Source organism: Eubalaena glacialis, chromosome 10 (assembly GCF_028564815.1).
Source record: "Eubalaena glacialis isolate mEubGla1 chromosome 10, mEubGla1.1.hap2.+ XY, whole genome shotgun sequence".
Taxonomy (NCBI): Eukaryota; Metazoa; Chordata; class Mammalia; order Artiodactyla; family Balaenidae; genus Eubalaena; species Eubalaena glacialis.
Window position 1 is genome coordinate 79,076,918 of NC_083725.1, and position 23,436 is coordinate 79,100,353.

A 23,436-nucleotide genomic window follows, 5' to 3' on the forward strand; every position below is an offset into this window, starting at 1 on the left:
TTTTTAGTTATTAGGTAGGTATCTGGTACCTTTTAACCTTCTAGGGTAGCTGTGACTTACGTATAAAAAAACAAAAAAGACCAAAACTAGAAACCTCTGAGTTACTCTGAGCAGTGAAAGAATTGCTGAAAAGTATCAAAAGATATGTTGATTAATTATAGATTAACAATTCTCTAGAGTTAATAAATAATTTATTAGACATGATTTGTATTCCAGCCTGTTTTGATCTTTCAGTAGAAATTCATAGTTAATAGTGGCTGACATTTATTGAGTGCTTAAGTTGTGCCAGGCACTGTGTGCAAAGCACCTTATATGTATTTAGTTATCACAGGAACTCTTCAAGGTAAGTACTGGTCTTATTCCCATTCTACAAGGTCATATAGTTAGTGTTAGAGCCAGTGTCTGTGAACTCTGACGATTGAACCCAGAGCTCATGCTCTGGTAGGGACAGATGTTGATATATCCCATTTTACAAATATGGACAATGAGTCTCAGAAGTGGTTATTTTATCTGAAGTTGTGTAGCTAATAGATGTCGGATATAATGCAGATGACTTGATAACAAATCCCTTTCTACTTTATAGCATTACTTCCCCAATAGATAAGAAAGTAAGGCAAAGATGATGGACCGCTTTGTGATAAAATGGGAAAAGTAATCTTGAGAGTTGGATACCTTACTAGTTGTAAATGTTGTAGCTGGTACACACTGAGTAAAAATAGCTTAATTTCCCGAAGCCAATGGCAAAAAGCTTGGTGCCCAAGTTTACAAAAATTAAAAGAGAAGATGACAAAAGCAAAAGAGAAGTGTGTGAAGGGCAGCGAATAACAGAGGTTAACATCAGAAGGAATAAGAGTCAGTTTATGGGTTAGGGCAGTAGTGGGAAGCTTATCTCCTAGGAGTGATTAAAGTATGATAACAGAAAAACAATTAAAAGAAAAAGAGAAGATACACAATAAGACCTGTTCAGAAGTGTGGGAGGGTTTAAATAAAACTTTTAATTTTCTTAACATTGCAACGTTATAATAAAATACAATCACCAATATTCACTACAGTGACTAAGGATAAATTAAGAAAAGGTTAAACTATATTTAGAATGTTTTCTTTACTAAGATTTTACGTTGTTTGAGAATGATTTCCATTCAAATATAATTTTGGTTCAGAAAGATGAACTTCTGTCTTTTGTGAAGCATCCATGTTTTTCTTGTTTGTATTCCCCCTCCTCCCCATTAAGAGGTAATCCTAGACCCACAGGGTTTTAACAGTGAGGTGTAAATTAATATTTGTTTTTCCTTTTAAAAATAAATTGTTTGAAACTATTAATAGGGCATTAAAGAATAAAAATAATATTTACTTTTGTCCCACTGTTTATTGAGTTTGTCCCCATATGAAAACTTTAAATAATCTGTACTTCAACTAGAAAAACTTCTTTTCTCTGAATTACTTTTTAAAACAAATCTACTTCTTTGAGGGCTACTCCGTGACAGTATAGCTCACAAGGGTAGTTATACTCTAGTAACGTTCTTCCCATTGCCCCAAACTCTCGTGCACTTGTGTTCTTCCCATTTGCCCTCCCTTCCACAAAGATGTGAGTCCTGCTATATGCTAGAAGCTGTTCAGGTTACTAGAGATACGGCAGTGAAGAAAACAAAATCCCAGCATTTGGAATTTACATTCTAGTTAGGGAGACAAGTTAACAACTATATAACATGTTGAATAGTGGCACGTGCTGTTCAAAAGTAAAGCAGAAAAGGGGGATTGAAAGTGATGGAGGTGCTGCTTTAGATATGATGGTCAGAAAAAGTTCTCTCTGAGGTGACGTTTGGTCAGAGACCTGAATGATGAAGTGAGGAAGAATCCATGTGGTACGTGGAGGAAGAGTGTTAAAGGTAGAGGGAACAGCACGGGCAGAGGCTCTGAGAACTGCTTGGCAGGTTGGAAGAGTGTCAGAGCAAGCTGTGGTGTTTGCTTTACTGGACTCCGTATAAGGCATGTAAAGTAAATACTAAGTGCTGGAGTATTCCTACTAACACTCTTCCTCTCCCCAAGTGAGGTTTCTGCCTTTTAAAATACAATTAAAATTGTTAATTATTCTTTTAAATTTTTGCTTGTTTGACTTGAGGAAGAGGGCTTCAAACAAATATTTATACTTACACATGAGAAAAATGTAGCTAGTATTAACTTTAAACTCTTAGATTAAGGAATTATCACATGAACTTTCTACGTACTTATTTTTAAAAGTAAGATGTGGGTTAAACATGAAAACAGAGAACAGAGTAGTGATTACCAGAGAGGAAGGGGTTGGGGGTAGGGTGAAATGGGTAAAGGGGGTCAACTGTATGGTGACAGATGGAAACTAAACTTTTGTTGGTGAGCACGCAGTAGTGTATATAGGAGTCAAAATATAATGTCCTAATCGTGGAACTTATATGATGTTATAAACCAGTGTTAGTTATCTCAATTAAAAAAAAAGACAAGGGACTTCCCTGGTGATCCATTGGTTAAGACTCTGCTTCCACTGGAGGGGGCATGGGTTCGATCCCTAGTCGGGGAACTAAGATCCCAGGTGCCATGTGGCATGGCCAAAAAAAAAAAAAGACAAGTTTTAGTCATTTTCATTATTGTTTCTAAATTCTTTAGAGACAATAAAAAAAAGATGTGAGTTAATATTTCAGTATTTACTACTGTAAAATCTAGCTACATAATAACTATGCTTGAAGAATTTGCCATCTTAAAGTGTGGTAGGTACAAAGGTCATTTTCAGTTTTTCCTGAGAACTGGGAAGATCGACTAAACTGTATTCAATATCATTTTAAAATTAAAACTATTTGGTAGCCTAGTATAAGGACTTTTTAAAAAACGTGATATAATTTATAGCTTTTTTCCAAATGACTTTTAAAACTCTTGAGCAAATTATTTGATAATGTATATTGACTGCAGTGTATTGCAGACTGATATTATTACCTTATGGCTATATTTTTTCATATCATCCAAATAGGTTGAAAGATTCTGTTTATTTAAGGCAGTGGTTCTCAAACTTTTGATCTCTGGACCCCTTTACACTCTTAAAAATTATTGAGGACTTCAAAGAGATTGTGTTTTTGTGAGGTTTTATTTCAAATATCTTATTGATGTTTATCGTAGTAGAGATTAAAATTGAGAATTTTTTTTTTTTCAGTCCGTAACACCTCTTTATAAAGTTTTGAGACTTTAACAATGCCTTACACAGACCACGTGTTAAATACATGTTGAATGATTGATTCAAATAAGATACTGCTATTTAAAACATTTTGCACAAAGCCTGGGCCATAGTAAAAACTCAAAACATGATAGAAGCAGTAATAGCAATGATAGTGATTTAGTACTTATGATAATAGTAGTGCAATATTAATATTAATATTGATTTATTTTATACTGGATTGCTAGATCATTCATCGAGTGCTGAGAGTTAACAAGAACAATTTTCCAGTCAGGTATTCACACTGTAGATATGATCTATGCTTCCCCAGTTCAGCTCTTCACCCACCTTTTTATGTGTATAGATTTATCAAAGTAAGCTTTATGCTGTATTCCTCTTCTAGTTTCCTCTTTTCTTTTTTTTTCTTTTTTTTAACATCTTTATTGGAGTATAATTGCTTTACAATGGTGTGTTAGTTAATGCTTTATAACAAAGTGAATCAGCTATACATATACATATATCCCCGTATCTCCTCCCTCTTGCGTCTCATTCCCACCCTCCCTATCCCACCCCTCTAGGTTGTCACAAAGCACCGAGCTGATCTCCCTGTGCTATGGGCTGCCTCCCACTAGTTATCTATTTTACATTTGTTAGTATATATAAGTCCATGCCACTCTCTCACTTCATCCCAGCTTACCCTTCCCCCTCCCCGTGTCCTCAAGTCCATTCTCTACGTCTGCATCTTTATTCCTGTCCTGCCCCTAGGTTCTTCAGAACTATTTTTTTTTTTTAGATTCCATATATATGTGTTAGCATACAGTATTTATTTTTCTCTTTCTGACTTACTTCACTCTGTATGACAGTCTCTAGGTCCATCCACCTCACTACAAATAACTCAATTTTGTTTCTTTTTATGGCTGAGTAATATTCCATTGTATATATGTGCCTAATGGACACTTAGGTTGCTTCCATGTCCTGGCTATTGTAAATAGAACTTCAATGAACATTGTGGTACATGACCCTTTTTGAATTATGGTTTTCTCAGGGTATATGCCCAGTAGTGGGATTGCTGGGCCGTATGGTAGTTCTATTTTTAGTTTTTTAAGGAACCTCCATACTGTTCTCCATAGTGGCTATATCAATTTAGATTCCCACCAACAGTGCAAGAGACTTCCCTTTTCTCCACACCCTCTCCAGCATTTATTGTTTGTAGATTTTTTGATGATGGCCATTCTGACTGGTGTGAGGTGATACCTCATTGTAGTTTTGATTTGCATTTCTCTAATGATTAGTGATGTTGAGCATCCTTTCATGTGTTTGTTGGCAATCTGTGTATCTTCTTTGGAGAAATGTCTATTTAGGTCTTCTGCCCATTTTTGGATTGGGTTGTTTGTTTTTTTGATATTGAGTTGCATGAGCTGTTTGTAAATTTTGGAGATTAATCCTTTGTCAGTTGCTTCATTTGCAAATATTTTCTCCGATTCTGAGGGTTGTCTTTTTGTCTTGTTTATGGTTTCCTTTGCTGTGCAAAAGCTTTTAAGTTTCATTAGGTCCCATTTAAAATTGAGAAATTTTTAAAGTAAAAGAATATACATACAAGCACACATTCCATTAGCCATCGAGAGTGATGATGTCATTACACATGTAGCTTTGGAAAATTCCTCTCCATACTTGTGAGAGAATGAAAGTGAAAAATGCAAATAATGTTTTACTTTTATTATGAAAATAGTTTTGACTTTGTGCACTCCCTAAGTAGGAGTCTCAGGGACTCCTAGGATCTTCCACACTTTGAGAACTGGTGCTGATTAAGAGTGTACAGTGTTGCTTAGACCATGTGGGGACAGCCTACTGGCACATTCTAGTGGATAAACTGAATAGGGGCAAATGTTCATGCTTTAAGGAGAGAGTTGACTTTTGCAGACATCCAAAATTAATTTGAACCCAAGCTTGGCAGTAAAGATTCAGAGATGAAATTAGAGTCAGAAACAAAAGTGATTAGAAAGCTGTGAGCTCAGTTTTGCAAGGGCTCTGACTCTATAGGCATATCCCTCCAAAGAAATGTCAATGATAGCATTTTTTTTTTTTTTGGAAGAGAATGATGCTCATTTGTCTATCTAAATTCTTATAGTCCTGTTGGAAAAAACAAAAAAATTAGCAAATCCTTACATAGCAACTAACCAGACTTTTTACTTTGAATGAACTTCGTATACCTTTGTGATAGTTCTTTGGATTAGAACTAATTGTCATGTCACAGTAGGTTTTCTTTGACATCATGCAGCAGATACTTAACATGTTGCTTTTATTTTTATTTAACTGTAGGATGTAAAATCCTTTCTACAAAATTTAGAAGTTATCCCTAAACTTCTTAACTATTCAGATAATGTACGTTAGTGTCTCTTCTTTTTCCTCTTTCTGATTTTTTGCCAAATCCTTTTGGAATTCTTTGCTTCCCTTAAAACCTGTGAGAAGGGAGTCATCAAGGGGGCTATAAGACCACAAGGCCTATTTTAAGTAATAATGCCTGCATGTGTGTTTTGCTGCCATCCCTGCCCTTTGTTTACTCATCTTGGCATTTTATCATGAACCACTTGTAATTGGTATATTGTAATTCCCTTCCCAACACCCTCCCTCCCCCTAGTGAGAGGTTATTTATTCTTATTCATTTTTTATTTTTAAGAAAACATTTATTGTGCCTACTCAGTGCTGGGCACTTGACTTGATGTAAGGGGTTGAATTCAGGAATAAATAAGAGTCCCTGCCTTAATGGAGCCTACAGTCTAGAGAGTTTTTAAGAGAGAGGAGGGAAGGAAGAGAGAGTGTAGAGGTGTTAAGAGAGATTGGATAGGAGCAATTATTGAAGCTGATGTCTTGGTTGGAATTGAGGACCTAAGTAAAATGTGAAAGAGTTGGGCATCTTCTCTGGGGTCTCCAGGGTAATGCTTCTAAAATTTTTCCGCACCAGTAAGTCTAATTTGTAAAGAAAATGATTATCTTTTACTGAAAGCCTGAAATTTCATTGAACTTTTATAGTTTAGTCTAAGCATATGGCCATTATTTTCAATATAAAAATGCCTTGTCCCCAAGTATTTGTCTAAAAAATACTTGACTAAAATACTCTATAAAATTTTGTCATTTTATCTTATGCTTTTAATTCCCCCCGGCACATCCCACCACTTACTCCTAGGGCCATTCATTCCCACTTATGTATAGCATTTCTGGTGAATCAATAAAATGAGTTCTTTTTATATCAAGTAGCAGTGAATATGTACACTTAAAGTTGTTAAGAAACTTTTAGGTAGAGCCTTCTATGACTTTGAAACAGGAATAAAAGAGCATAGGCATAGAGCATATACTATAGTGGGACATTGTCTTATAGCAGAATTTCTCAACTTCAGCACTATTCACATTTTGGGCCAGATAATTCTTTGTTATGGGGAGCTGTCCTATGCATTGTAGGGTGGTCAGCATTCCTGGCCTCTACCCACTAAATGCCAGCAGCTCCCTCTCCTCACCATCCCAGTTTTGACAAAGAAAAATGTCTTCAGACATCACCAAGTGTTCCCTGGGGGCTAAAATTGCCCCAGCTTGAGAACCACTGATTTACAGGAATGTCTCTGGGAAAGTAAACCTCATTGCTGGCAAGGAGTGAAAATAGTTGACCATGAAATAAATTCTGGAAAGGGAATAAAATACATTAAAGAGGGCATTAGTGGACTTAGTAAAGTAGGAACTAATTGGGGTACCAGTGGGTTAAAAACTTTGGAAAAGATGGTATTGAATAAAGAGATGGTAGCTAAAGAAGGGAAGAGCATCACATTTGAGATGTAACTTGTAAAACAGCGTGATCACGTATTGATGGTAGTGGTGGAGATATCTGATATGAAGGGGAATTAAAGGTCATTGGCAATCTGGGAGAATGAAAAAGTCTGAATTCAGTGTGTTAAAAGTACTTTTCTGGTCATTCCTCAGGCTCCTTTTCTCTGCTAACCCCTTAAATATTCTTCAGAATTCTGTCCTAGGCCTTGATCTCTTCTTACTAGGTCCAGTTAGGTAATTACTCAGCACCTTCTGTTTTATGTGAGGTGAAAGGTTGTATTTTAAATTAGATTTGGAAAAAGCTTCATATAGTCTGGACCTTGGCAGCTCATCACTGCTGCTACCTGGGTGATATTCTCCCAGGGCTACCTGTGTGGTTAATAAAATCTATATCAGTAGTCTGGCTCTTTCTTCCCTGAACTCAGGACCTACAGAGCCAGTTATCTCTACTAGACCAGTCTTCTGGGGTGTTCTCATTGGCACTTTACACTCAACGTTCACAAAACTGAACTCATATCTCCATAGCTGTACTTCTTTCTCTCCCAGTGTTTTCCACCTAATGAATTTATTCACTTAACAAATGTTTATCATGTCACTGTCTTGCCAGGCACTCTGTTATCTGGGGCCTTTGTTCTGAGCAAAATAGACCCTAGTCCCTGTCCACGTGGAGTTTATATTCCTTATCCCTCGTCCAGTCATTGGCCAAGTCTTACTGAGTTTTTTATATTTCCCAAACATTCGTGCTCTATTACTTCTAGGTGGTTATACATGCTACTTTCTCTACCTGCAACACTATTCTTCTACTTTATAATCTCAGGTCCTTCCCAACTAGCAGGGCTAGAAGTTGCTCCTGTACAGTCTCATAACACGTATATTATCCCTATTTTATTACTTATAACATTATATTTTAACTGTCTGTTTACTTGTCTAATTTTTCCTATGAGACTCTAAATAGCTTGAGGCAAAGGTCATAATTCTTGTTTTCTCAGTGTCTAGAAGGTACTTAGTTCATCTGAAATGCTTAGTAAATATTTTATTAATTAATATAAGAAAACAATAATATTGAAGTCACTAGCTAGCAGTGGTGGAGGGGAAGACTGTTACTTACTAAAAGTCACCTGGGAAGGTGAAAGCGAGTACCATATATGTTTTATAGACTTTTTCCCCCAGATTTCAGAATCTCTGCTTAAACTACAAATATGGACTTTCAATGGAGTGGAGAGTCAGGGTGTAATAGAACAGTGATCTAGAGGTGACATCAGTGTTCCTCTATAAAATCTGGGATAAAAAATTAAATTTGACTCACAATTGAATATACCTTTATACTGTAAACATTTTGGGATCTGATTCTCTAGTTAAATTTATTCCTTTGAGTATACTTAAGGAATATTGAATTTTCTATTTTCAAGTTAGAATCCTATATGTATATCTCAAGTTTATCCAGCTTCATATTCACATTTGCTTACCAACTTTTTTTTCCTTTAACATACTTACTTTGTTTTTCCCTTTAAAATTTTTCTAAGATTTTAGGTAGAGTATGATTAATGGTATTTTAATCTACTAAAAGAGACTAAAACCAAAATGAAATGAAGTGATAAATTAAGGTTTGGATTTTAGAAATCTGAATGATCATTTTATTTTTATTTATTTATTTTAAAATGTAATTTATTTATATTTGTCTGAGTTGGGTCTTCATTGCTGCATGCAGGCTTTCTCTAGTTGTGGAGAGCGGGGGCTACTCTTCATTGCGGTGCACGGACTTCTCATTGCGGTGGCTTCTCTTGTTGCGGAGCACGGGCTCTAGGTGCGCAGGCTTCAATAGTTGTGGTGCGTGGGCTCAGTAGTTGTGGCTCGCGGGCTCTAGAGTGCAGGCTCAGTGGTTGTGATGCACAGGCTTAGTTGCTCCGCGGCATGTGGGATCTTCCCGGACCAGGGATCGAACCCGTGTGCCCTGCATTGGCAGGCGGATTCTTAACCACTGCACCACCAGGAAGTCCCTGAATGATCATTTTAAACATTGTTCTGATGTCTGTACTGCTTATGTCTATTCTGGGAGATAATATAATCTAATCAACAAAGGCATGGACAGTTAAAATTTAACTCTGCAAGCTACCAGCCCTGTGTTCTTTGGCAAGTTACTTAACCTCTCTGTGTCTCAGATTCCTCATCTATAAAATGGGGATAATAATGTGGACCCCATAGAGTGTTTTTCATACAGAATGATAGCAATTTAAGCAACCTTAGGATTCACGTAGTTGAAATTTAAAAAATAGTGATCCTTGGGGGAGGAAAAGGTGGTGATGATGGGTTTTAGAAAGCTGAAAAAAAATGCCCTAAAATGTTTTTCCCCTTTGATAGCTTTTTGACAGATTGAGAGTTGAAAATCCAGATTTTAGGGAGAAAATTATAGCAGTCAACAGTGAACTCACCCAACCTAAACTGGCTCTTAGTGAAGAAGACAAAGAGATCATCATAGAGTCTACCAATGTTATATTCCACTGTGCAGCTACAGTAAGGTTTAATGAAAATTTGAGGTAAGTAAAGGTATTTATATGATATTTGAACTGCGGCATAGTTAAAAGATCTAATTTGAATTCTACTTTTTAGTCAAGTCATTTGAAAGTGTTTTGAAAATGTTTGCTCTCTGTTAATTGTAGCATTCCATGTCCTACAGAGCATTAAAAGAATTTTCTTTCTCTTCTTAACAGTTTAGAAACATCGGATAGCTAGTATATGTTTATTAGAAGAAGTTGCCATGAATTTATATATGGGGCAGGGAGGAGGCAAGAAATGGGAAGTGTGGAGTAGAAGAAAGAGAAGTTTACCTTGGGTAGGAGTATTAGTCTTAACAACTAATAGTGTTTATTTCCTCTGCCCTCCATTCTTTCAGAAGTGTATACCCCAGCAGCTTTGTCTACTTCACACATATTCATCTGAAAATTTTAAAAAGTTAGGCTCAGGTTTTGCAGAGTAAGATGAAATGGCTTATACATTGAAGTCATACCTTGTTTTTGTTTTAAAACTTTGGTATCAGTGTTAAGAACAGGGTACATTGGATATAGGTTTACTTTAAAAATGGTTTGGACTTCCTTCAAGATGCCCTATTTCAAGAAAAAATAACATTTTAAATGGTCACTATGTTTTTAAAAATCTAACAAATACACATTTCAAATAATGGTGCTTAATTCAGAGCATTTTTTGATGTTATATACAGTTTTATAATGTTAATCTGTATGGTCTTATAGCAATTAAAATGGTGCACACTTCTTTAGGTTTCATAATTGCTTGAAGGCCTTCTTAAAATGTTTTTAAGTTCAATTCTGATTGTAAAGGGTTTTGAGATTATCTGCCATATTGTCTATGTATAGAAGTATAAACCTTAATCAACATTGTATAACATGACAGTTCAGTGCCAAAGCATTACAGTGAGTTTTGCCTATATTGCAGGTGAGGATACTATAATAGTCCCTTAGATTCCTCTAACAGTGCTTTATAGTTTGAGGGTGTTTTCTCGCTCATTATTTCATTCCATGCTTAATGTTACCCAATGTAATATAATGGTCAAATCCATTTTATACTTGAGGAAGCTGAGGCAACACTGTATAATGGAGAGGGCGTGAGCTTTGGAATTACATACCTTAGTTCTAATCTTGACTTTATCCTTTATTATCTGGTGGTAATAATTTATTTACATTTTAGTTCTTTTTATGTAGCAATTATGTGTTCAAGATTCAAAAGTGACAAAAGGATCTTATTAGAACTATAGTATAATCTCATTTTCATAAAATATTTGTGTACATAGATGTGTATTTATATACATATCTTTTAATATCGGCCAGTTATTATATTTGGATAGTGTGATTACAGGTAGGTTTTTAATATGAAATAGTCCGTCTAACTGGTATTTTTCCCTGTAGTTCTAGCTTTCATTTCTTTCATAACCAAAAGAAAGAGTTCACATAGCCTTATGAAACTGTTTTCAAGGAAAAAGGTATATAGATACTTGATAATTATGGTATAGTCCTCAAAGGGAAAATCAGATGCTTTTAAAGGGGAAATTGTTTTGCAAACAGGCAACATTCATTAGGGTGAAACTCATCCAAGTAACCTTACGAGGAGGACCAAAGTGTAATACTTTTGGGAAATGTTCTCTCCTCTTTCTCTTCCCCTCAGGGTAAGCAAGGTTACGATTAACAAAAGGGAAATCTTTTTATTATTATTCTTTCTTCTTTCACTAGAGATACCATAGTGGAAGGAGGTAGACAGGTGAACAAGAAAATTTATTGTTCTTCTCTTCCTTGTCAGGGCATGCATATTTACTGACCTAATCCTAGTCATTAATTGAAATTATTGTCTTCTGTGGAGCAATTTTAATGGATATTGATGTCTAAGTGGTGATACTACAACATTCTACAATACTGTAGGTTGACATATAATAACTACTTACGGAACAATTATTCTTTATAACCACTTTTTAAGTTAGCCCACAAATAAAAAATGGTTCAGAGCCTTTACTGCCAGGACAAGAAAATCCAGATTTTACTCCCAACATTATACTCTATATTTTGGGAGAAATCAAAATAAATTGTACACAGATCCTATTTGCAAAGTCCATATTGTCTATCAGAGGAGATGGAATATACTTAAATAACCATAAAATAGGATAGAAAATGTGGAGTTACTGAAGAGCATACATTAAAGTGCTGTGAGAGTTGAGAGGTGGCAGAGCTCATTTATTTTCAGATATGGTGGTCTATAAATCTTGAAGTGGGAAAAAATGGATATCAAGATTAGGAATTATAAAGAAATACTGACAAAAGATGAGGAGAGAGTGATATTGAGGATAATAAAGGGAGTTACTTAAATAGTTGACCATAGGTATGGTATCTCTTAGGAAAGTGAAGGTAGAACAGGGCCATTGGACTTGAGAGTAAAGAAGTGTTAGGAGACTAGAGACCATGATGAGGACAGAAAACAGGCTTAAGGGCAGAAATGGGAGGACAGATAGTGTGGTCTGGGGAAAATTCATAGTATGAGATTTTAGAGGTAGAGCAATTTTGGGTGAGAGGGCCCAGGGTATGAACATGAGGGTAGGTGTTCAGAAAGGAGTGGAAGTAAAGATCGATGATTTAGAAAAGATCAAGAAAACTGTTGAGCCTAAGGGCATGGATTCTCAAACTTTAGAATGTATTATGAATCTTAAGGATTACTGGAAAATGTGTTAAAAATGCATAATCTTGGACTGTATTTGCCAAATTCAGACCCTCTAGTTTTGAGATAATACCCAGGAATCCTCATTTTTAATAAGAGCCTAGGGTGTGATTTAAATTACAAATGACTGGGTCCCCTACCCTGATTGATTAATTGTCCCCTTAATAGATATCTGTTTCTATATCTTCATTAAGTTAAAAAAAAATCAACAGCAATATAGTGATGAGATCTCATGTAGGTAGTATTTTCTCAGAGGTGGGGAAGGGAGTGATGAGGGAGAGATCAGAATGGCCTGGGGAACTTATGTAAGATGTGATTTAAGACACATTAAAAAGTGTCTGAAGATGAGGTCCAGCAATCTGCATTTTTAATAAGCTCACAGGTGTCTGTCAAGCAAAGCATGATCTCTGGTTTAAGGTCTTATAAGTGTTATCAGCATAGATTTTGAACAACCCAATATGTCAATAGAAGACAGGTGAATAAGAAAATTTATTGGCAGTTCAAGTTGAGTTTTTTCCTTTATTAAAGTGGTTTCTATGTCTACATTAGTGATGGACCATAATTACAAAGATTTGTTCATTTTTGCTCTCCCCCCCAAAAGCCAGTGTTATATAAGATGCGTTGAATCCCCATAACCAAAACATAGTGAGAACTTTATTTTTGTTTGGTACTACTAAATGCTTTCAGATCTAACATGTCAGGGTCTCAGCCTAAAGTTCAAGGTGTACAAATTGGATGGTAGTAAAACAGAGTGAGGATACTAGCCTGGCAGAGATACTAAGAGTTATTTACATGGGCACAAAATGCCTTCAGGTTTGCGCTGTCAGGTGCGGATGGATGGGAAGAGGTGAGTAGGCAAAGCTCAGGAGTGCTTCCTCTCTCAAGTTATTCCTTATTTTCAGTGACCCAGAAATTCTGTCACCATCCTCAGGAACCTGTAACAAAATATCCTTTGTGTTCTGCTCCCAAAACATCACTCTCCCTACCACTATTGTTTTGCAAATGCAAAAGAAAATAGCACATTGCCTTATAGTCTAGTGGACAGTATCCTCTCTGTGAAACGTCTTTTTTGCTGGATATCTATTTGAACAGATTTTCCTCCCTCAGTTGAGATAAGGAAGGAAAAAGATACACTCATGTTTTTAAGACCCCAACCCAATTAGTCCATTAAAAAAATTTTTTTTTCCTTTCAGTATGTTTTCATAGGTTCTCAGATAATATTAAATTAAAAGAAAAAATAAGTCCCAAGAGTTTTTCCTCTCATGAACTATTTCTTATTCCTAGTGACCCAGAACTTGTTGTTCTGTCCTCAGAAACCTGTAACAGGATATTCTCTGTATACCTTTTCCAAAACAGTACCCTCCCATTCCCACTGTTTTGCAAATGTGATACGCATCAAAGAACTACTTTACAGTCAAGTAGACCAGATTCTATCTGTGACATATCCTGACCTTTTAAAAGAACAGTTGGATTTTTTCCTTCTTAAATACTGAAAATGTAAGAATTTCGGAAAGTACTCAAAACTATTTTTATTTTTAAAAAAAATTTTCTTGTGGTCTCTCTTTGAAAATATGTTGTTTTCCATAAAACGTAAACATAGAATTTGTAGTTTTACTTATTGAAACAATTTCCATATTTCTAACTTTTTCATAGTTATAATTTTCATGATGTGATGATACTACATCATGTTACTATACTGTAATTTATGTCATGTTCACTTAGTATAGCAAATATAGGGAATTTTTCTGAGGGTGTGGAGAAAAGGGAACCCTCCTACACTGTTGGTGGGAATGTAAATTGGTGCAGCCAATCTCTATGGAGAACAGTATGCAGGTTCCTCAAAAAAACTAAATATAGAGTTGCCATATGGTCCAGCAATCCCACTCCTGGGCACATATATCTGGACAAAACTATAATTCAAAAAGATATATGCAACCCTGTGTTCATAGCAGCACTGTTTACAATAGCCAAGACATGGAAACAACCTAAATGTCCATCAGCAGATGAATGGATAGAGAAGATGTGGTGGTGTGTGTGTGTGTGTGTACACACCCACACACCCACACACTGAAATATTACTCAACCATGAAAAAGAATGAAATAACGCTATTTGCAACTACATGGATGGACCTAGAGATTATCATATTACATGAAGTAAGTCAGAAAGAGAAAGACAAATACCATATGCTATCACTTATATGCAGAATCTAAAATCTGACACAAATGAACTTATCTACAAAACAAACTGACTCACAGACATAGAGAACAGACTTGTGGTTGCCAAGGGGTAGGGGCGGGGGAGGGTTGGATTGGGAGTTGGGGACTAGAAGATGCAAACTATTATATATAGAATGGATAAACAACAAGGTCCTAATGTATACACTGGGAACTATATTTAATATCCTGTAATAAACCATAATGGAAAAGGATATGAAGAAGAATATATATGTATAACTGAATCACTTTGCTGTACACCAGAAGCTAACACAACGTTGTAAATCAAGTATACTTCAATTAAAAAACAAAAGCAAAAACACAACCAAAAAACAAATTTAGGGAATCTTAATTTCTTTCTGTTTTAAAAATTACGGTTAGAACAAGTTTTTCCTCTCAGTTAATTTCAGTGGGTTAACTAGATTAATAACTGTCATTTCTATAATTCCTGGTACTTTGTCCTAGTCTCTTTCAGATCAGTTGTATCAGTTTATAGTGTCACCAACAGTGTATTACTTTGCCAGTTTTTTCACAGTATTACTGGTTTTGGGTATTTCAACTTTTTTTCCCCTCAAGTAAGTTATAAACAAAAGTATAATAGAAAGCAAAAACTATCCACCCCTTAAGTAATATTTATTGAATGCTTATTTTGGGACTATGTTAAGAATAATGCTGAATACTTGCAAGCTATTTTGTTTAATTTAACTTTATACAAATCTTAGTAGTTAGTCTCCATTACGTATTCTCCTTTACAGATGAAGAAATTGAGGCCAGAGTGCTTGAATGACTTTACAAGGTCACCTAATCCTAGCTGATAGGCAGGCTAAACCAGGATTTGAACCCAGGTCTTATTCCAGAGTCTTGTTTTTAATCCTGTTTCACTTCATAATCTATATATTTAAAAAATATTATTCACACAGATTTTCCATGTTTTTATAGTTGTCAATTATTTTAATGGCTGTATTCTTTCATTGTGATAAGATACCTACTTTATTAAACCATTTCATAGTGAATATTTGGGCTCTCTAGGCTTTTGCTATTACTAGATGATGCTTCATCGATTATTTTTCTGCATATATACTTTTGCATTTGTGAAATTATTTACCTCAAATAAATTTCAAGAAGGGAATATATAGATCATCTTGGGGTCTTGCATTTGCCTCTTGTAACAAATGTATTATAACACCCCTTTGAATTTTGTAAGGTAGTCTTAAAAAGGTGTTTGGGTTAATTGCTACGAAGAGAGAAGTAAACATACTTTTACTTGATTATATATTAATATAATTTAATGTTTTTGAGTTTTCTTTGACTGTTTTACCCTTATTGATGACTCTATAGCATTTTTAAATTACTTAATGATTCTTACTTCTCCTGGTGGTATAGCCATTTCATAAAACAGTATGCTTTCAAAAATCAAGAGGCAAAAGAAGTCTAAAATGACTTCAAAAATGTATGCATAAAAGCCAAAGACTGAAATTATCTGTGTCTATTTCTGGGTAATTTAAAAATTTTAATTTGTGCTTTTATTTTTACAATCCTAATATGAAGTTTATTTTATAGTCAGAAAAATTGTAAACACAACTGGTAGAATGGTTGTACTTCATGCTGAAATAACACACAAAATCTGAGCTAAGGGATCAGTTGTAAAGAAACAAAAACCTCTTTGTCCCTTTCTGTCTCTGATGCTCTAAAATGGAAATAAGATTTTTTTAACAGGTGAAAAAATGACACAGCTTCCCAATTTTTTATTGTCACTTTTTCTTTTACAGAGATGCTGTTCAGTTAAATGTGATTGCTACACGACAGCTTATTCTGCTTGCACAACAGATGAAGAATCTGGAAGTGTTCATGCATGTATCAACGGCATATGCCTACTGCAATCGAAAGCATATTGATGAAGTAGTCTATCCACCCCCTGTGGATCCCAAGAAGCTGATTGATTCTTTAGAGTACGTTTGTTTGAAATTTATATACATTAGCTTTGACCCCAAACTTTGGATCCAAGTTTATCTATTTACATGTATCTCTTGGTCTGTTTCAGTTTCTCTCTCTTTCTCTCTAAATCTCCACCCACACTTACGTATACATTTATCTCTTCCTTATTCAACAAATTATTATGTATCTACTATGTTCTTTTTATTGTATAGATTTGTACCTAAATGACTCTCCGTAAAGTCAATGTGTAAAGTCAGTGTAGAGCTTTCACTTTTGACCAAGTGTGATGGTTGGAGGAAAGCCTCTGAATAACTCATCCATGGTATTAGAGTCTCCGTTTTCCAAGGAATCAATCTTAGCCGCTAAGAAGTGCCTGATATCCATGGAGACTAATGACTGCCTATTCAATAGCAAGGTCTAATTTATTAAAAGATTATCCTTTTATTTTGCCCAATGGAGTACAGTTGACCCTTGAACAACATGGGTATGAACTATGTGGGTTCACTTATACGCAGATTTTTTTCAATAAATAAGTACTCTAGCACTACACAATCTGCAGATGGTTGAATCTTTTGATGCAGAACCATGATACAGAGGGCTGACTGTAGAGTTATATGTGGATTTTTGACTGCGCAGGGGTCAACGCCCCGACCCCATGTTTTTCAAGTATCAACTGTATATCTACAGAGGGGCCTTGAATTATTAGGGAATCGGAGGAGTCATGGTCCTTTAATTGATACTCCTAGTGTTGTTGTTTATCCTCTTTCTGAGGACTAGGATCCTGTCATCAATGATTACTTGAGAAATGTTTGCATTTGATGGATACAAATAGGCATGGCCAAGATTTCATTTGCTTCAGCCTGTACTTTCTCATCGAGTGAAACAAACAAACAGGATCAGAGCAAGAATAAATAAAGGGTCTTTTCTTTTATAGACGATAATTATAGAAAATTCCAGTATCCGTATCTTCACATATTTGTTAATCCTCATATAATATTCCTGTGAGCTTTTTCCTCCTTTATTCTGTTTGCTCTTCGGTCTCTTTTCTTCCAAGGAATCCTATTCACGTTCAGCTCTTCAGTTACCATCCCCTGTTTTCTCAGTCGAATTCTTTTCTTCCCAAGGGTGCTACAGAATGTTGATAGCTCCTTCTCCAAGTTTTCTTCTAAAATAAACACATAAGTCCATTTCTTTAAGGCTTTCCTGGAAATATGAGGAAGTGGACAGATTTGTAAGAAAACTAATAAGTATGGGAGCTTACTGAGACATTCTTATGGTAATTCCCTGGTTTCTGTTTTCTAATTCGTTTCTTAGATGGTCCCAAATATCTACCTCATTTTCCTCAGGTCAGTAGGCAGAAGTGTTTAATATCTCTGGGAAAAGCTGGGTGTGGAAGTTAATAAATCTTTTTACTTTTTCTCTTATTAGCAGTTTGTATATACAGACATTGAAGTTGCTGAGAAAGAGCCTATAACCTTCTAGTTCTATTATTTCCTTTCTTTGCTTACAAAGAAATCTGACCAACTGGCCAACAGATAATTTTAGGATAACTCATAGATTGGCTCTGTAAACTCACTCCGGTGATGAGGCTTACTGACTCTTAAGTCTTTCCTCGGTTTAGCCAGTTTTGTTTTTTTTTAATATAGCAACTCTCTCTTCCATTTTTCAAAGTTCATCTCCACTATGGAATTTTTCCTAAGTTGAGTAGCAACCTCCCTTCAATTTTGTTAGTGTTCTTTTCCTTGTACACGCAAAAAGTACTTCCACATACAGAAGAAAGTTTATCTTGATAGTCTCCATTTTATGCATCCTTATCAGTTAGTATGGGTATCATTTCTGCACTGATAGAATACTTAGTATGCATACAAGTATGCATTGTATTATAGATAGGAAGAAAAACTATCTGAAAACAAGTACATAATGTATTGGAATTAGAAATTTAGACTGGAAAAGACTATAGAGATCACCTAGTGTATCACCCTCCTCTTACAGATTATCATAGTAGAACTTTTCTTCAGAGACACTGAGAGAATTGGAAGAATTTTGTGACTTCATAGTAGGTTGCTAATTGAATTTTTATAGCGTGGTTCAATTTATTTTTATCATTTACCCCAGTATTTGTTAGTGTTGCTAGTGAGAGCATAACAAGTTTTAGTGCTTCACCTTAAATATTTAGATTACTAGACCTTTTATGTTTATTGTAAATGTATGTTCATTTAAAATGTATATAATTTACATGTTATGCTGTTATGGTGATTATATACAAATCTATAATTCCTAATCTGAGACCCTTGGGGCCAGATGTTTTTTGGAATTTATTTAGACTTTAGAAAGGAAATATAATCTATGTATTGTGTAATATGAAATAACTTCAACTGTATTCGGGGTAGCACCCCTCATCAAACACATATGAAGTATATGAATACTGACAACTAAATGATTTTTTTTTTAAAAAAAAAGACCGTAAATCAGTTCTGATTCACTTTTGCTACCTACCATATGATTTATGAAAGAACTCTTGGTTTTCAGACCTTTGTGGATATAAGAAACTGGATATAAGAGATATGGAGTTCTGGTTGATATTTAATGAAAGTAAAGCTAATTTCCATTTTTTTAGTAAAAGTTGTTGTCAAATCACTTGAGTTAGAGCAACAGATATGTTTGAAATATGCAAAGTGGTTTTTCATTTTATAGTAAAACAGCCGAAAATATTTTTGCATGCAATTTCTTTGTTTACCAGGTGGATGGATGATGGCCTAGTAAATGATATCACACCAAAATTGATAGGAGACAGACCTAATACATACATATACACAAAAGCATTGGCAGAATATGTTGTACAACAAGAAGGAGCAAAGCTAAATGTGGCGATTGTAAGGCCATCAATTGTTGGTGCCAGTTGGAAAGAACCTTTTCCAGTAAGTTGTTAGAAATCTTTGTAAATAATTGGAATTGGGAATTTTAAGGCATAATTCTGTACAAAAAGAGTTGGCAATTTTTTATGAGCAGGTTTTGTTTACTGAACGTGGCTTACTATGGCAAAGTTGTTTCCGTTTGTAGAAAGAGACACTCTTATTGGTACTTTTATTTCTAATGTAATACTGTACGTATAGATATGCAGATCAATTTTTAAAATGTTAATTGAAAATTAAATCGAAGGCTATGGTGTTGTCTGGAGTCAAAGGAGACCATGAGTTTTCTTCATGATTGATGAGGGATTGGACTCTGACATGTCAACATTTGTTGGCTTTTAAAATTATTTGCAGATTAGTTTCCCTTGCAGAGGTGAAGGAAATAGAGATGAGAATATTCAGATCTTATTTTATTTCATTTGCTTTTTAGTACCAAAAAGAGGCAGGCCTTCCAAGAGGTTGACTCCTCCCTGTATAGATTACAAGCTAAGGAAGATAAGAGATTTCTGTGATCTGCTGTAGAAAAGCAAGGCATTACGGTATTTGTGAATCCCTGAAATAAGAGAAAACATAAGAGATAAATTGATTTAGGAAAAACTTAGGTCTCTGTAATAGTAGTAAATGATAGTATCTCTTCTGTTGCTTTGGCATTACTCTGTTTTCTTCTGTTTTATTCAGTAATTTTGAGGAGGGTTTACCATTTCCCTCAATCTCAGGCTACTGCCTTAGTAAATAGCACAAAATCAAACTTAAACAGTCACCATTTAGCTAAAATATTTGACAGATATAAACTCCTTTTTTAAAAATTCTCTTTGCAGAGAGTTAATGGAAGAGTAGGTAGCCCTTTGAAAACGATTTTACTTAGTCATTTGCAATCTCAGAGGAAGACTGCTTCTATTTAAGATGGGGAGAAATATTCTGGCCTGAATCTAGTCTGTTTTTTAGTTTTTAGAAGAAAACTACCAAGTATATATGTGGAGTTATAGATTTCAAATGGTAAATTTCTAGTTTCATAATATTTCTAAGCTCCCTCCCTTTTTTTTAATTTTTGGTATTAGGGATGGATTGATAACTTTAATGGACCAAGTGGTCTCTTTATTGCGGTAAGTAAGCCTTTTGTTTTATTGACTATTCTGTACTTTTTTCTGTTTTCTGTGTATCTGTATATTGTGTATATGTGCTTTGGCTTATATTTCTTAAGGTGTTGTTTTTAATTTCAACAAAGGCAGGGAAAGGAATTCTTCGAACAATGCGTGCCTCCAACAATGCCCTTGCAGATCTTGTTCCTGTAGATGTAGTTGTCAACATGAGTCTTGCGGCAGCCTGGTATTCCGGAGTTAATAGGTATATGAGATGACAATGTCGCTTGTTAAATATATAGTAACTGAGATGGGAAAACTAATGTTAAATAATCCCTCATAACTGATATTTATCAATTTTATCAGTTTTATCAGTTTTATCAATTTATCAGTTTTATTAACCCATACCAATATTATATAGGCATTATCACTTTCAACTGCAAGAGTTGGTTTAAATAGGCGATGAAGTGGTTCCATCAGCATTTATTAAGAATTAACGTAAATTCTTGTGTACTACCCACAGGATGGACAAGGTCATTAGAAATTTTAAAAAAAAACAACACAAAACATGATTTTTTTTTTAATCCAAACTAGAACTTGGTATAAACTTGGCATATATAAAGAGCTAAAATTCACAGAGAATGGCTTACATATATCAAACATGCACACTAGAGCACTTTAATCAACTCATGGGCCTCCTTTTAAAAGGGAGTAGTAGCATTTACAGGTAACACCTAAACCTAAACACCTAATCTTCTCAATAACTCTTTTTCTAAGTAATAAACTGCCCTTATTTTTGAAGTCAGTATTTTATATCTTAAAAAGGAGGGATATGATTATATGAATATATTGTTTCTGGCGAAAGGGAACTCAATTCATAATTTTTTTCAGCTAGAGCCTCTGAAAATGTGAAGGAGATAGGAAGAGCTGAGGTTGTTTGTTTTTCTTTTTCCTCGCATGAAAAACAGACACTCCTGCTAATACAAAGAAGAAAATATGAAGTCTATATTATTTTTTATAAATAATTTTTTGGTAGGATAGGGGAAAAGGGTAGTGTAAATAGTTGTTCAGACACAAAAATTAATCCTTTAAAGATAATATTTTAAATATTCACTATAGAAAAGGTACCCATCATCCTCATTTCTTCCTACTTAAGTATCATATAAGATTTAGATTGGTTAAGTTTAGCCTCTTTTTATGTTTCATTGCTTTGATCTTTGTCTTTGCAGACCAAGAAACATCATGGTGTATAATTGTACAACAGGCAGCACTAATCCTTTCCACTGGGGTGAAGTTGGTATGATTTTACCTGTGTTTTTGAATGTTAGAATAAATTTTAAAGAACTTAGAATGTTCACTGAGTTTTTACGGTAAAATAACCCATGAGGCATTAAAGCCACCAGTTACCAATTTATTCTTATTTTAATTGCCATGTTAGAATATCTGCTAGTACTGCCTTTTGGTCCTTAATAATGTTTCATAAATTTTAAAATATCCTGCTGTATATTCCCTCCTCATCCCACCCTTGTCTGACCCTTACTATTTCTCTGCTGCCATCTGCAGCAACGCCGATAAATACTCGTGGTATGGAAATAATGCTTTTTTCCTCCCTCGTGGGTACTCTCAATCCTGATGTTCCCTGTTCACAGGCAGTATCACTTCCAACTACAAGAGTTGGTGTATTGTAGGAGATAGCTAGTTGTCCTAAGAGTAATAACTGAAGGAATTAGCAAGTAGAATACATGTTGCCAGAATATTTTCTGTTACATTTATTAATCCGTTTAAATTCACAGATTCACAGCAGGTAGTGTGTATGCTATGTTACTTGTTTTAGAATGGGAATAGTATAACTTAAAGGCCTACTTAAATTGAATCATTTTTAAGTTGTTGGTTTATGTTTTCAAATTTAAAGTAAAATGTATTTACAGTGTTGATTTAGTACTAGGTCTTATTTTACCTCTAATTGAACAATTTTTGTTACCCTTGTGGAGCGATTTGATTTTAAAGTAAATCTTTGTCTTTCATCCTAGGGTTTTTTATGGCATTTTTATTTCAATTGAAAGATTGACTGTTAGAGCATATAAGAAAAAAAAATCTAGGGTGCTTTTAATTTTATGATAATTATTTGTATTCTTTTAAGAATTTTGAAACACTTTAATGAGTTAGGTTTTTTGTAGTCTTTCATTGTGTTATGAAGTTTAGCAAAAATCAAGTTGAGCTTTATTTTAGTGAATATTCCAGTATACATTTCCATTGAAGTATTAACATACATGATAATAGATTATTTTGATATTTCATAACCTAAATAAATTACAACAGAAGTTAATTTGGGGTTGTTTTAAGCTTGTTGATATATGTTAATTTGAGCAACTTATTCACAAGCAAAGGATGATGATTTCCCTTTTCTTTTTTAAGTAAGTACAGTAATAAGAATCTGGAAAGAGGAACAGAAAGAAAGAAGCTATCGTGAGAGATGAAATATAGAAAGTGACATTGTAAACTGATATAGGTAAAACATTAAAAGGATTTTTAAGAGTGAATTTTAGCAAAAATTCATTCATCTAATTAAAATTCATAAATAGTGGCAGTTCTAAAACCATTTGAGTTCAGCAGTCTAATACCCATATTCTCTTAGCTACTATAGAAAATAGAAAAGTTTGTTTTTTAAATGAGCAAACTCTTACATCTTTGGTAAAATATTTTGCTTTGTAAAAACATGTGTTTTTCTTTTTTTTTTTTTTTCAAAACTTCATTACATGGTTATTATCAAAGCTGTTACACAACTTTTCTTCCTCAGAATACCATGTAATTTCCACTTTCAAGAGGAATCCTCTCGAACAGGCCTTCAGACGGCCCAATGTAAATCTAACCTCCAATCACCTTTTATATCATTACTGGATTGCTGTAAGCCATAAGGCCCCAGCATTCCTGTATGATATCTACCTCAGGATGACTGGAAGAAGCCCAAGGTAATGGTGACTAGCTCTGTCTTTTCTGTTCCTCTGACTGTTAAGCAACCCATGCTTACTCTAAAATGCATATTAACTCTGTATTTGTTTATGCTTATGATAAGGCTTAATGGCCTTTTGTGAAT

General features: G+C 34.6%; 1 protein-coding gene across 2 annotated transcripts in view; it reads left to right on the forward strand.

Moving 5' to 3' along the window:
* FAR1 (fatty acyl-CoA reductase 1) overlaps positions 1-23,436 on the forward strand; it is a 73,304-nt gene that overhangs the window by 34,673 nt on the left and 15,195 nt on the right. Inside the window, exons 3-9 of one of the 2 annotated variants that reach the window (XM_061201479.1) lie at positions 9,350-9,525; positions 16,186-16,365; positions 19,092-19,269; positions 20,322-20,366; positions 20,489-20,607; positions 21,572-21,639; positions 23,140-23,311. In XM_061201479.1, coding sequence (XP_061057462.1) covers positions 9,350-9,525; positions 16,186-16,365; positions 19,092-19,269; positions 20,322-20,366; positions 20,489-20,607; positions 21,572-21,639; positions 23,140-23,311 — 938 coding nt within the window. The remainder of the gene's footprint in view (positions 1-9,349; positions 9,526-16,185; positions 16,366-19,091; positions 19,270-20,321; positions 20,367-20,488; positions 20,608-21,571; positions 21,640-23,139; positions 23,312-23,436) is intronic. The other variant, XM_061201478.1, reaches the window with a different exon arrangement.